Raw genomic sequence first — 13,513 nt, forward strand, 5'->3', positions numbered from 1 at the left:
TTCTTTTTCTTCTCTCCCACCTCCTCCTCTTCCTCTTCTTCTACCTCCTCCTCCTCCTCCTCCATCTAAAACCTTCAAATATGCTGACTTCCCAATTAAAGTAAACTTAAGAATTAACAGGGGTTCCTGTGGAACAAATTCTGATTCAGTAGATCTGGTATATATCCTAAGAATCAACTTTTTTCACAGGCACAGATCAAGGGGTCAAGCATCACACTTTGAATGGATATCCGTGATAGTGTATTAAATTTAAAATGGGTCAAAAATGTATGTAATTGAAATGTAAGTTTTCTAAGAATAGAATTTTTTTTTCCATTATTGGTGGTAGTAAAGCTAAATCAAGTTACCTTCACCCAACAAACATTGATAGCGTATGTCAGAAACATGCTCCAGGTTGGGCACGGTATTAGACTGTTGTGAGGTGCATCACCAGAGACCACTCAGACAAAGTTTTGCTGAATGAAAGTCTTTGCTGGCCAGCAAGTACACAAGGGTGTCAGAACTCAAGTATGTAACCCTGATCCATCTCTAGGGTAAGCTTTTATACAGAGAAACCATAACCAGGTGTGAAAAGTTTAAGTTCCCAAGCTTACAGGTGCAAAGCCCCCTTCTTAACAATTTCTATTCTATTAATCAACAATTACTATTTTGCAGAAGCAAGCCAAGCATTATCTACAGAAGTCATAAATCTGCAGTTAGCAGGTACACTCCGGAACATGCTGACCTGTTCCCAAGACAACTGGGGTCCTGCTGACATGTGTTCCCATACCCTGGGTCAACTGCCTGATAATTTCAGAGACTAGAGTCATCCTAAACTTTAACATGGTGTAGCTATGGTCAAGAAGGTGCCATATTACAAAACAGGTAGTAAGATGTACCTGGGAGAAAGAAGCATGGGTGTTGGTATCTTACTAAAGGATATACCTCTTACTAGTCTGTTAATAGTGGTTTTTCTGACAATGTTTGGGAAGCCTGATTTAGTAATAAAGGAGAGCTTAGATTGATGAGACCAGTGTGAGTCTGCATTGCCTTTCCTAAGCTTCAGCTAGGGCAGATCTGTTGCCTTACATGTGTATGGTGTTATTCATGGTTTATATGGTATTATATATATATATATATATATTTCTTCTCATGACTTTTCTTTATTTGAAGAATATGTGCTACATAAAAATATTTGGAAAGGAAAACTTTTTACTATGATTAAGGACCATCATTTTTCATAGGAAAATAATAAATAATAATCAAGTGGATGTTAGTGCATATCTCACCATCACAAAGTCTCAGTATTAAGGTGAGAAGATAACTGGAGATCATTTGGAGGAATCTACTTCCTTCATATACTAACCAAGCATTATTCAGAGATGTCACATGTTTTGTCCATATTTCACTGGTAATTTTTTTTGGCAGAACTAAATTTAGCCTTCTATTTCTGTGTACTGTAACTGATATATTGTGAGAGAATTGATCATGTATTAGGACTTCATAAAAGCCTGGGAATTTTTCTAGTTATATTATTTCAATGTAATTATCTAGTCATAGTTTAAAGTTCCTTACTTTTTTTTGGTATTACATTTCCCCCCTTAGGGTAATTGGATAATGTAAAATCATCCTAAATTATTTTATGTTGATGTATGTATTACCTCCTTTTTATCTTTGTGACCAAATACCTGGCAGAATAAACTTAAGGGAGGAAAGCTGTGTTTTGGGTCATAGTCTCAAATGATTCAATCTATGGTTGCTTGACCTCCATGCAATTTGGCAAAACAGTAGGGCAATGAAGGTATGTACAGTGGAGGAGAGGTATTCACATCATGACCCACCTGGGATCAGGAAATGACATAGGAATTGGCCATGGATAATACACTCCTAATGACCCACCTCCAGTGACCTAATTCCTTCAGCTCCAACCCATCTTCTAGGTTTTTGGAATGTTCTCAGATAGCGCCATCATCTGGGGACCAATCATTCATTTCATAAGCCTGTGGAAGGCAATGTATATTCAAACCATAACAGTCACATTTTAAGTTGTATTAGAAATGAAATAATGAACTCATGAGAGCTCTATCCATCTTTAAAAAGATGGGGAATGATGGTATTTTGTTTGCTTCTACAGCTGGATTCTGATGGCACCATTACTATCGAGGAGCAGATTGTCCTTGTTATGAAGGCTAAAGTGCAATGTGAACTCAACATCACAGCTCAGCTCCAAGAAGGAGGTAAAGATGCTAAGAAAACCATATTTTCCTTGTGTTCCTCATCCTGTTTTCCTTCACAAAAATGGCAAGTATTCTTCCTTGTTCAGTGTTAGGGAGATGTGTGTCAGTGATTCCATGTGTCCCAATGGAAGGTGTATAACGGAATAATAAAGCTTTCCCCTACACTTCCTTTACCTTTCTTATGGGAGAAATGACTTCCTGGTTAGTGAGTTTAGGGGTAGCAACTGGGCATGTGTGTATCAGGCTTCTGTTTGGGATCTGACTGTTTGTTGGGACCATACATGTTGGTTTGCCCTTCACTAGGCGGTGAAGTAGGGGGTAGGCTTTGTCCTTGTGGATACTATTTTAGGTAGTGATCTCAGTTGAGAACAGCAAATAAGCAAGCAACTTATATATACTTAAGTCATGTTCTACAGAAAAATTTTAAAATAAAATGATGAATTTTTGAGTCATCTCTCACTTGGGAAATGGGGGGTTAATTCATTGAACTCCCCGAACTCCAACAAACTGAATGAAGTAATGCTCTTAAAGCTATGCCCTACATAATATACAGGTTAATATCTTCTTATACTGGTCTGCAAGTGTTTAAAAAGTATGACTGATTTTTCCATTGATTATGATCAGAGAATGTGGTTTGCATGATGGTGACTTAAAAAAATTACACTGAGACTTAATGACCTCTACTGTAGTCAGTCTTGATACTGCATAGGGTCTTCAAAGGAATGAAAACTCTCCAGTTTCCAGCACAGTGTCTTACAGAATCCACCAGGGTAAGCTCATTAGTTCTATTGCTCATATTCTCTGTAACCAGAATGATGACTTTATCTGTTCTTTCCTAAGATACATGTCTTTATAATACTATGATGGTGAATTTGTCATTAGAAAGGTAGCTGGATTTATTTCCTATACTCTGAAACTATGCTATTAGATATGCACCATTTAGATATATATTACCTAATGAATTAAACCTTTTGTCAATATAAAGATAAAGGAGATTTCTATACCTCTAAAGATTCCTTTGCTCCCTCTATATAGCAAAAGTGTGTCTACATACATACACATATATATGCATCTATATGTACTTAATTGAGCATGGTGGCACATGCCTTTAGCTCTAGCACTTGAGAGGTAGCACTCTATGAGATTGAGGTCAGCCTGGTCCATGTAGCAAGTTCCAGGTCAGCTGGGAATACATGGACACCCTGTATCAAAGAAACAAGCAAACAAGCATAGAAACACACAGCACTCATGCCCACCCCTAAATCCAAACCAAACCAAAAACTTTGCCTGGGAATAGAAGTTCACTTCTTTTAATCCTAGCACTCTGGAGGCAGAGGCAGTCAGATTTCTGTAATTTTGAGACCAGCCTAGTCTACATAATAAATTTCAAGCTAACTGGGGCTACTGGGAGACCCTGTCTCAATAGACCAATATATATTATATGTACATATGTATAAAGATCACATTAAATAGGAATATTTAACCTTTTAACACTAGCTTTTCTCTTGCTTGGCTACTATTTGATTAGCACAACTTTTCCAATCCTTTAAAAATGTTTTAATTGTGATCAAATGCATACAACTTTAAACTTACCATTTTAATCACCATTTTAACCATGTTTAAGTGTACTGCTCAAGTATTAAGTATATTCACATTATTCTGCAACCAATCTCAAGGAAATTTTCATTTTACAAAATTGCAATAATTAATACTCACTAAGCAAGTCATTCTATTTTCCCATCCTTTTATTAAACTTGCCTTATACTTCTATTTTAGAAATATCTTTTATAGACAGTTCATGCCTTAACTTATTATCTATTCTGATAATCTTTGTCTATTGAATGATTAGTTTAGTCCAATTGTCTTAATTGTGAGTGCTATGTGCAGTATTTGAATTTAACCCTACCATATTATTTGGGCTTTCTCTCTGTGTCCCTTCTAGTCCCTACTCCACCCTTATTTTTGATTGATTCAAGTACCTTTGCTTATTTCATCCAGCCCTGCTCCAATCCCCATAGCTAGTTGACAGGATGCTTAGTTCTATTAGTAGTTTTAAAATACATTTTTAGTATAATTTAAAATTATCTTTTTAATCTTTTAGTAGAATTAAAGCAGGTATATTTAATTTAAGAAAGCTTAACCATAAGCAGTTTAGGTTAGTTTAATTGATTCTAAATTATAAGCAATTGTCACACAGGATTTTAGTTTGTCCTCAGTTTTATGCTAATTTTTCTTCTTCTTTAATTATGAGAACCTTGACTGAAAAGTATTTATCTTGGCACTGAAGCTCTTACTTCATATTTATCCTATAGACTTTATTGCTATTGCTGCTGAATCAGTTTTCAGTCTTTGTTGATATATTTTTCCCTTTTAAGAACTCTTGACTTTGATGTTTTATTTTATTTATTTACTTTTTTTTAGTCTTTTTGAGACAGGGTCTCCCTGTAGCCCCAGCTGGCCTGGAACTCATTATGTGGACCAGGCTGGTCTTGAACTTGTAGATATCTGTCTGCTTCTGTCTCCTGAGTGCTGGGACTAAAGGCGTGCATCACCATGCCCAGCCAACTTTGAGACTTTGTTATTTTAAATTTCACTCTTTATCCAGGTATGGAATCATCAGATTTTCTGAACTCATGGTGCTGTGTTACTATGGTTTGGTTATGAAGTGTACCCTCCCCCTGCACCCCAACCAAAAGTCTTGGTCCTGAACTTAGTCCAAACTGCTATTTTGAGAGATGTTGGAAACTTTAGATGGGCTTAGCTGGAGGAAGCAGGTGATTGGGGTCATTTCCTTAAGGCTGTATCTTGTCTCTTGCTCCTCTGTCTCTCTCCCTGCTTCCTATGAGGCATGAAGTGAATTTTCTTGGCTACTTGCTCATTCAGCCATGATAGACTGCCTCACCATGGATCCAGAATCAACAGAGCCAAAGACTGTGATGCCCCCAAAACCATGAGCTCAAACAAACCCTTCCTCCTTTAGTTGCCAGGTGTAGTTAGTTATTTTGCTACACTGATAAAACAAAACAACACACGCATATTCAGGGATGGGAGCATGTAATTATTTGTCTTTGAAATTTGCTGCCCTCCATTCTTTCCATGATCTCCTGGAAATTCATGTTGGTAACTGTGAGACCTTCTGATCCTACCCTCCATGGGTCCATGTCTTATTTATGTTCTTTTTTCTTTGTTTTCTGTGTTTTGTTAATTTTTTCTAAACTGTTTTCAATTTGTCAGGTCTTTATTCAGCTCTGTATAATAACTCTTTAATGCAGCCATTAGTTACTTTTGAGTTTATTAAAAAATTTTCAAATCTTCATATCCAATTTTAATAGTCTTTTGTACTTTTAATATTCTTTCAATCTCTTCTTATTTTCCTAGACATACACCTCATATTCTGCATTTGTTGATTCTTTTATACACAGAGTTTGCTGGTGAGTGATGACTGTCACAGTTGCTTATTTCCTTATGTGCCATATGAGAAAAGATGAGGAACTCAAGGTCTTTGTTTAAAACAAGGACACGCTTTCAGATCTAGTTTATTTTGGTTGTTGTATTGGTTACCTTTCTGTTGCTGTAACAAAGCATCATGACACAGGCCACTTATAGAAGAAAGAGTTTATCTGGGCCTAAGCGTCCTGAGGGATAAGAGTCCATCACTGTGGGGAGGCATGGTGATAGAGGCAGCTGGAACAGAAAGCTGAGTGCTGCTGAGTGCTCACATCTTCAGTCACTCTCAGGAAGGAGAGAGAGAGAGAGAGGAGAGAGAGAGAGAGAAAGAAAACTCTAAGTGGCATGTGGCTATGAACTCTCAAAGCCTACCTCCTTTGATGTGCTTCCTCCAGCAAAGTCCTGCCTCCTAGGGATTTTATGACTGCCCCAAACAATGCCACCAACTAGGGGCCATATACCAAGTGTTCAAATATTTTAGCCTTTGAGGGACATTTCATTTTTTTTTTGACTTCAGCCTTTAAAACAAGTTATGTAATTGATTTATGCTTGACGTGCTTGACGCCTTGTTGGCAGTTTTGTCTCACCTATTCAAATCAACAGCAACAAGAATATATACAATGCCGACAATTTCTCAAAAACTATGTGAAATCTGGGAGCCAGAGCAATAATGAAAAATGTTCTTATCATCTGAATGAGTGAGGGACACTTCTTATTCAAACCACTGCAATCGTGCAGTGCATATTAGGTGCATATTGATTCATCAGTAGTGTTAGCTTTCTGTGGTAGTAACAAATAACATACAGAGAAAAGGTTTGTTTTAGCTCACAGTTTTGGTTTTATTCCATGACTGATTGGCTCTGTTCCTTGGGGCTCATGGCAGCATAACATGGCAGATACACATCACAGAACAACAAGAAAGATGCCCTGTCCCCACTATACTCTTCCAGGGTATGTTCCCAAAGACCAGAAGACACCCCAAGGGCCTCACAACTTAAAGTTTCTACTAGCTCCAAATAGTGTAAGCTGTGGCTTAGCTTTTAACCCATGAACCTCTGGGGGACATTTAAGACCCAAACTTTAACAGTCCATATGAAAAGACACGTGCCTTTTTAACAACAAAGTAAGTAGGTAGGAAGTCATGTGAACTCCTCCCAAGGTATAAAAAAAAACTCAGGCAAAGTTGATGAGTGAGATTGATTCTTATAAGCAAAAAGGAAAATGATACCACCACCACCAAAATCAACAGCAAAATCCGATATTATAGAAAGAGGCAGGTGGAGTGGTCCAGCAGAAGCAAGAGCCAGTGGGATGAACTCCTGGGTTGCTGGTGATGTGTGAAGCCAGGATGTGACTATGTGAATGAGGCGAGGTTGTTTCCAAGAAAATGTTCTCTTCTGAAAGAACAGTGTGGGTGAGGGAAGATGTGTTCTTTTCTCATTCTTTCAGTAATCCATAAAACAAATAGAATATTTATTTCTATGTGATGGGGAGCGGGGGTGGGGTACTAAGAAGTTAATTCCAGGTTTATGTTGAATTGTTTTCTGGGGAGATCAGTGCCTGTATGAAGTTCTGCTATGCTGACTTTTCAAAGTGAAAAACTTGACACCATTAACTTTAGCTAGAATAAAAATCCACAATCACAGTTGGTGTAACTGATGACTAATGCTGGAGAGTAACAACAGATAGTGCTTGCACAATAGAATAATGAGACCCCAAAGACACCCACCCCAGTGTGTTGGGCTTGTGTGTGCTGTGCTGCAATGGTCAAAGGGACTCTGCAGATGGAATTAAGCTTATGGACATTATTCAGGAATACCTGGGTTGGCCCAATATAATCACCTGTGCCCCTAAAAATGGAAGAGGAAGGAACCAGAATTATTTGTGTTCTAAGAAAAGGAGAGAAGAGAGAGGTTCAAAATGTAAGAAGGACCCAGTCTGTTTTGCTGACTATGAAGATGGAGGAAGGAAGCCAGGAGCCAATCATGCAAACAGCTACCAGAAGCCCTGGAAGGCCACTGCTAACAGCCAGCAAGAAAGCCACAGTTCTTCAGCTGAGGAGCTGAATTTTGCCAACAACTGAGAGGAACAAGGAGCCTCCAGAAGGGAACACAGCTCTGCCTAGCCTTGGTTTAAGCCTGTCAGAATTCTGACCTCCAGAAACAGTGAGGAAATGAATTTGTGTTATTTGCAGCACTCATGGCAAGTGTCTGTTGGGAAGCTGGGATGTGGCATGGCTGACAGACTTTCATCTTAGCAGCTCAGCACATCACCAAAGGAAAGGAGCCTTGAAGAGCACAGCAGGGACTGTGAAGGCTTGTGAAGCCCCACCAAGTGCCAGGGCTGTTCTAGGAACATGTCTAACACATGTGACAAAACAAAGATCTGCACTCTCAGGCTTCTTCAATCCTGTGACTTAAGAAAATGATAAAAAAAATTACAGCATTGGAAGATGATAAGAACCTGGGGAAAATAACAGTATGAAAAAGGGGACGGGTGCATTGGGGTACAATTTTATATTGGGAATGTTTGCTAAGAAGTTGACATTTGAGTAAGTCTGAAGGTGAGAGACTAAGTCTGAAGGCCATCACGGGGAACAGCATTGAAGTCCAGGAAGAGCAAGTTGAACTGTGGCTGTTTGAGTGTGAGCAGGAGCGAAGGTAAGGGATATATGCTGGGGTAGGGAGGAGCCTTAGGGTCTTCAGACCTTGCCAGGACTTGGGCTTTGGCTCAGAGTGATGTGGGGACAGATTTTGAGGGGAGTTTGTGAGTGTCATGTTATGTGTGTGTCATTGATCACCAAGTATATATATATTGAATCAGGTGAGACAGAACACCCATGTACACAACAGATTACTTACAGATAGGCAGCAAGGGACAAGAGAAGAATTCAATGTGAGCCTGAGGTTCTGACAAGTTCCTAGGTAGATGGACTCTCTACTGCATATCCACCCACTTGCCTGACAGCTAGGTCACTATGGAAAGCTGCCCACCCTGGTATGTACACCTCAGGGGACACAGGATATGTTGCCAGAACTTCCTGTGTCTGGAAAGGACTGGAACACTTAGGTCTGGTCTGTTCTAGTCATTTTCCCTCTTTCTGCCAAAATGTTGCATTCCCACACATTCTACAGATAACTTTGAGAACTACAAGCTTGAGAGTGGGAGGGGGAGTGAGAGAAACAAGAAAGAAGAGGAGGAGGAGGAGAAAGAGGATGAAGAGGAGGAGGAGGAAGAGGAGGAGGAGGAGGAGAAGGAAGAGGAGGAGGAAGAGGAGGAGGAGGAACAAGAGGAGGAGGAGGAAGAAAAGGAGGAGGAGGAGGAAGAGGAGGAGGAGGAAAAAGAGGAGGAAGAGGAGGAGGAAGAGGAGGAGGAAGAGGAGGAGGAAGAGGAGGAGGAAGAGGAGGAGGAGGAGAAAGAATTAGGGGGCATGTAGAAAAGGAGGAGGAGGAAGAGGAGGAGGAAGAGGAGGAGGAAGAGGAGGAGGAGGAAGAGGAGGAAGAGGAAAGAATGGAAATCAGGAGAGGAGAGATAAGATGCAGGAAGAATGGCCAGCTGGAGACTAGTACAGTAATTCTGGCTGGATGTGTGAGGGCCTTGCACTATGAAGGTTGTCACAATGATGAAATTGTAACCCCATCCTGAGAGGAGCGGGAATTATGACAGATGTGTTAGAGGTAATTGTGAGACTGGAAGAAATTAATGAATTTATTGGCAAAAATATAAATCTGAATTTTGAATCTGTTTTGTGTATCATGTTTTTTACACATTTTTAATATATTATGTGTTCATGTAGCCACTACCATGGAAGAAGTATGCCACAGCTGTTCACGGTGGCACCCAATGTCTCTTCTATTAATTTCTATAACTGATATACCTAATGTGTTGGAGTAATTCAGATACTTTAATTTAGAAAATCAAAAGATCCTGTCAATGAGTCCCTGGAGAGATCAAGCAGATAATTTTGGGGACATTTGCATCCCATCGCCTCCAGTTCAGTTTCCAAACTTACCAGTTTGCTTTATATTTTGCCGCAGGCAATGACCTGCAATTTTCTGTTTTGAAAGCATTTTTTCCAACATTGTTTTCTCATCTTTCTTTATTTCCCTTTCTTATCAGAAGGCAATTGCCTCCCAGAATGGGATGGACTCATATGTTGGCCTAGAGGAACAGTGGGGAAGATGTCAGCTGTCCCATGCCCTCCTTACATTTATGACTTCAACCATAAAGGTACTGAACTTTTCTGAAATGATTGATTACAAGCAGAAAGTCCCCTTTTTCTTTAGTGTTTGATAACAGACTTGAGGGGAACAGAGCAATCTCAGCACCATCTGTGTCTTTACAGGGGTTGCTTTCCGACACTGTACCCCCAACGGAACATGGGATTTTATTCACAGCTCGAATAAAACATGGGCTAATTATTCAGACTGCTTTCTGCAGCCAGATATCAGCACTGGAAAGGTAATGCCATGTTTTGTGTTTGTGAATCCCCAAGGAAAAGCAGAACATTGTTTTTATGCAGTTCTTGCTTGTCAGCCGTTGTATACAAAATCTCTTTTATTCTATGACACAAAGATCATGGAAGATAAAAGCAATTGCAGAATCCTTTCAGATGAACTGTTCTTGTATTTTCTTTAGGTTAGAGTTACTGGGCTAAGATACAAACACACACACAATGTGTATTATATTGTACTGTTATATTTATATTCTGCTATATTATGTTGTATTATGCATAAAATCCAAGTAGGTGATAAGCAATATAATTTGTGACTTGTTTTTAATTACCTATAAATGATTGCATTCCATCTCACTGTATTTCTGAAGGACCTTTCCATTTTAGAGAAGAAGATTGGCAGTAGATTATCTCATGATTAAGTGACAAATCAAAGCTGTAGCACTGAGCTGAGCAAGGGCATCATCTAAATCTTCTAGTACAATCCCTTCATTTCACTGATGTGACTCAACTTTGAATCAGAGGTTGAGTGTAGGTCCAAGAGCCACAGCAGGTTGAGCGCTGAATTCTGATGTCCAACTTTCCTATCAGAGCTCTTTGGTGCAGCAACCGTATACAAACCTGAAAAACTTGTGGTCATAAAAGTCATGATTAAGTTCCAGTCACTTAGACCTGGTAAATGACAGCATGTAATAACACGTGCATACAAAGCTGAGGATGAGCATAATAATTTGGTGAAAGAGCTTTTATGAGGACCCCGAGAACAGGCCATCATACACAAGGTCTCTTAACATTGGACATTTTTCACTCCCACTGATTTTTGGAGGGAGAACCATGGGGAGAGAAGTTGTTGAGTTGAAGTTTTCTTTGCTCGGCTTTGTGTAAACGGAGGGTCCGTCCTCTCTTCTGTCACAAAATACTACCACCCCAGTTGCTCTTTAGCAATTTTAAGCCTTTAGTTTTGACTTCCAGGTTGAAACTTCTTAAATAAAATTTGTTACTGTGAGATTATTACATACTCTATAAGGCAACGTATGCAACACTGAGTGAATATGAAATGCTGCAAAATAACTTCAGTCCTGACAGAAATAAGCAATCCCTAATAACAAGAGGTGATATTTTCTTTTAATGCCCAATAAAATCACTTAAGTAACTTTGAAAAAAAAAGAAAGTATGTAAATAAATACCATGTAGTACAGTTTTGTTGTGGGTTTGGGATGGCAAAAGCACGTCTGCACAATTTTTAAATGGCTATTCATTAACATGGTTTTATTTATACAGAACTCTAATCTTTTAGCCCCTGCTTATGATTATAGTACTTTTTTTTTGTCTGTTTTTGAGACAGGGTCTCCCTGTAGTCCCAGCTGACCTGAACTTACTATGTATACCAGGCTGGCCTTGAACTCACAACGATCCGCCTGCCTCTGTCTCCCGAGTGCTGGAATTAAAGGTGTGCGCCACCATGCCCGGCCCATGATTATAGTACTTTTAAAGAGGAATAATAACTAATAACTTAATAAATAAGATATATACTATTTCTTTTTTTTCTTTTTTGTGTGTGTTTGTGCTTGTGCATGTGGAAGCCCAAGGTTGTTGCTAGAAATCATGTATAATTGCTCTTCCATGTTGTTCAGTGAGGGAAGGTCTCTCAGTCAAACCCAGAGCTCATTCATATGGCTACTCACACTAGCCAGCCTGCTCTGGAAAGCCTGTGTCTGCTTTTTGAGGCTGGAATCCCAGGCTGCCCCTTATGCCCACTGAGGATTTACTTGGATTTCTGGGGATCCTAACTCTGGTCTTCACCTTTGTGCAGCAAAACATTTTGACCACAGAGTTATCTTTCCAGCCTCTAGATATACTATTTTATATAAAAATTATTTAAAAATTCACTAAAAGATGAAGAATTTTGTGAGCATTAATTTTCTCTCCTTAATGAAGAATGCAGAGCATTGTGCTAGGGAGAAGGCTCAGTGTATAAAGTGACTGCTGCATAAACACGAGGACCTGATGCTGGATCTCCAGAATGGACATAAAAGTTGGATGCAGCAGAACATGTCTGGAACTCCGGTTCTGGGCAACAGAGACAGACAGATCCTGTGGGCTTGCTGGCCAAGCCCGTCTAACTGAAACACTGAGCTCCAGGTTCAGTGAGAGACTGTCTTAAAAGTTTAGATGTGGGTGTGTATTGGGGGGGAGAATGTAAAAAAAATTTAGATGTACAAAATTGTCAAAGAACAAATCTAACAACAAAAGAATGATTCAACTTAATTGTTTGAAAAAAGTGGGAAATGTGAGAAGAAGGTATTTATCATTGACCTTTGGCCTCTATCCACAGATGCTTAAGGGAGTTCATCCTCCCCATGTGTGCATGCATGTATACATCACACACATATGTGCACACACATGCAGAGGCACAAATGCAGAGTATTTTGTGTTGCTATAACTGTTAAGGAATAGTTTTAGAAGATTTTCAAAAGTAAATGTCCCCCAATGAAAGAATGAGCTGTCTCCTGAAATTTTGATATATTGTAGGAATGATGATATTATTTATTAGTTAGAAAGTATTAATGGTTAAAATGACATTTTTATAATGAAGGAGAAGTAATAATCTAAAAAAATTGTTAAGAATAAATAACACACAGAATAATAATAGTAGCAGTTGGTAGAAATTACCATGTAAGCTGTCTCTTGTCTAAAGGCTATAAACAAACTGGAATGCAATTTAGCAATTTATATTAAAAACACCAAAGGGCCGTATCTTTTTTTTTTTTTGAGCCAACTCTCCAGCCCTACATAGCTCTTTTTTTTTTAATTTTTAAAAATGATTTATTTAATAACAACATACTTAGAAGAAGCATATCATTACAACACAATTGACATATTCAATAACAGTTTCCTGAGGTAGGATGCATCTCTTTCAAAATTGGCTGTAAATTTTTAGGTTTACAGTTAATTATTACAGTTATACAATATTGTACTCAGTATAAACCCTATAAGACATAAATTAAATGATGTTTTAACCTTTAAAAAAGTTCTCCATTTCATTATTAAAATACACAGTTCATATAGGAAAATTCTTTTTCAATGCAATTGACATTGGATGTTTGCACATGCATTTCTAATCTCTAAATATCTGATTATTACTAGTCACAGTTGGTTACTTTCTGAGCTTCTAGGCATCTGAGCATGGATATAAAGTCATCAGGTAGATTTCAATGGTAATGTTTTTCACATCTACTAATTTTTTTTTTCATTACATCATTAACATATTCAATAACAATTTCCAGAGCAAAGATGCTTCTCTTTCAAAATTAGCTGTAAATTTTGAGGTTCACAGTTAAATTAATACAGTTATACAATATTGAACTCAGCATAACCCTTATAAGACCACTTGAAG

General features: G+C 38.5%; 1 protein-coding gene across 1 annotated transcript in view; it reads left to right on the forward strand.

Annotated features, from left to right (window-relative positions):
- Pth2r (parathyroid hormone 2 receptor) overlaps positions 1–13,513 on the forward strand; it is a 93,758-nt gene that overhangs the window by 19,416 nt on the left and 60,829 nt on the right. The window contains exons 2-4 of the mRNA XM_008846215.2: positions 2,114–2,216; positions 9,783–9,893; positions 10,009–10,124. Of these exons, the coding sequence (XP_008844437.1) occupies positions 2,114–2,216; positions 9,783–9,893; positions 10,009–10,124 (330 nt within the window). The remainder of the gene's footprint in view (positions 1–2,113; positions 2,217–9,782; positions 9,894–10,008; positions 10,125–13,513) is intronic.

The sequence above is a fragment of the Nannospalax galili genome, unplaced genomic scaffold, assembly GCF_000622305.1.
Source record: "Nannospalax galili isolate Female #2095 unplaced genomic scaffold, S.galili_v1.0 scaffold281, whole genome shotgun sequence".
Classification (NCBI taxonomy): domain Eukaryota; kingdom Metazoa; phylum Chordata; class Mammalia; order Rodentia; family Spalacidae; genus Nannospalax; species Nannospalax galili.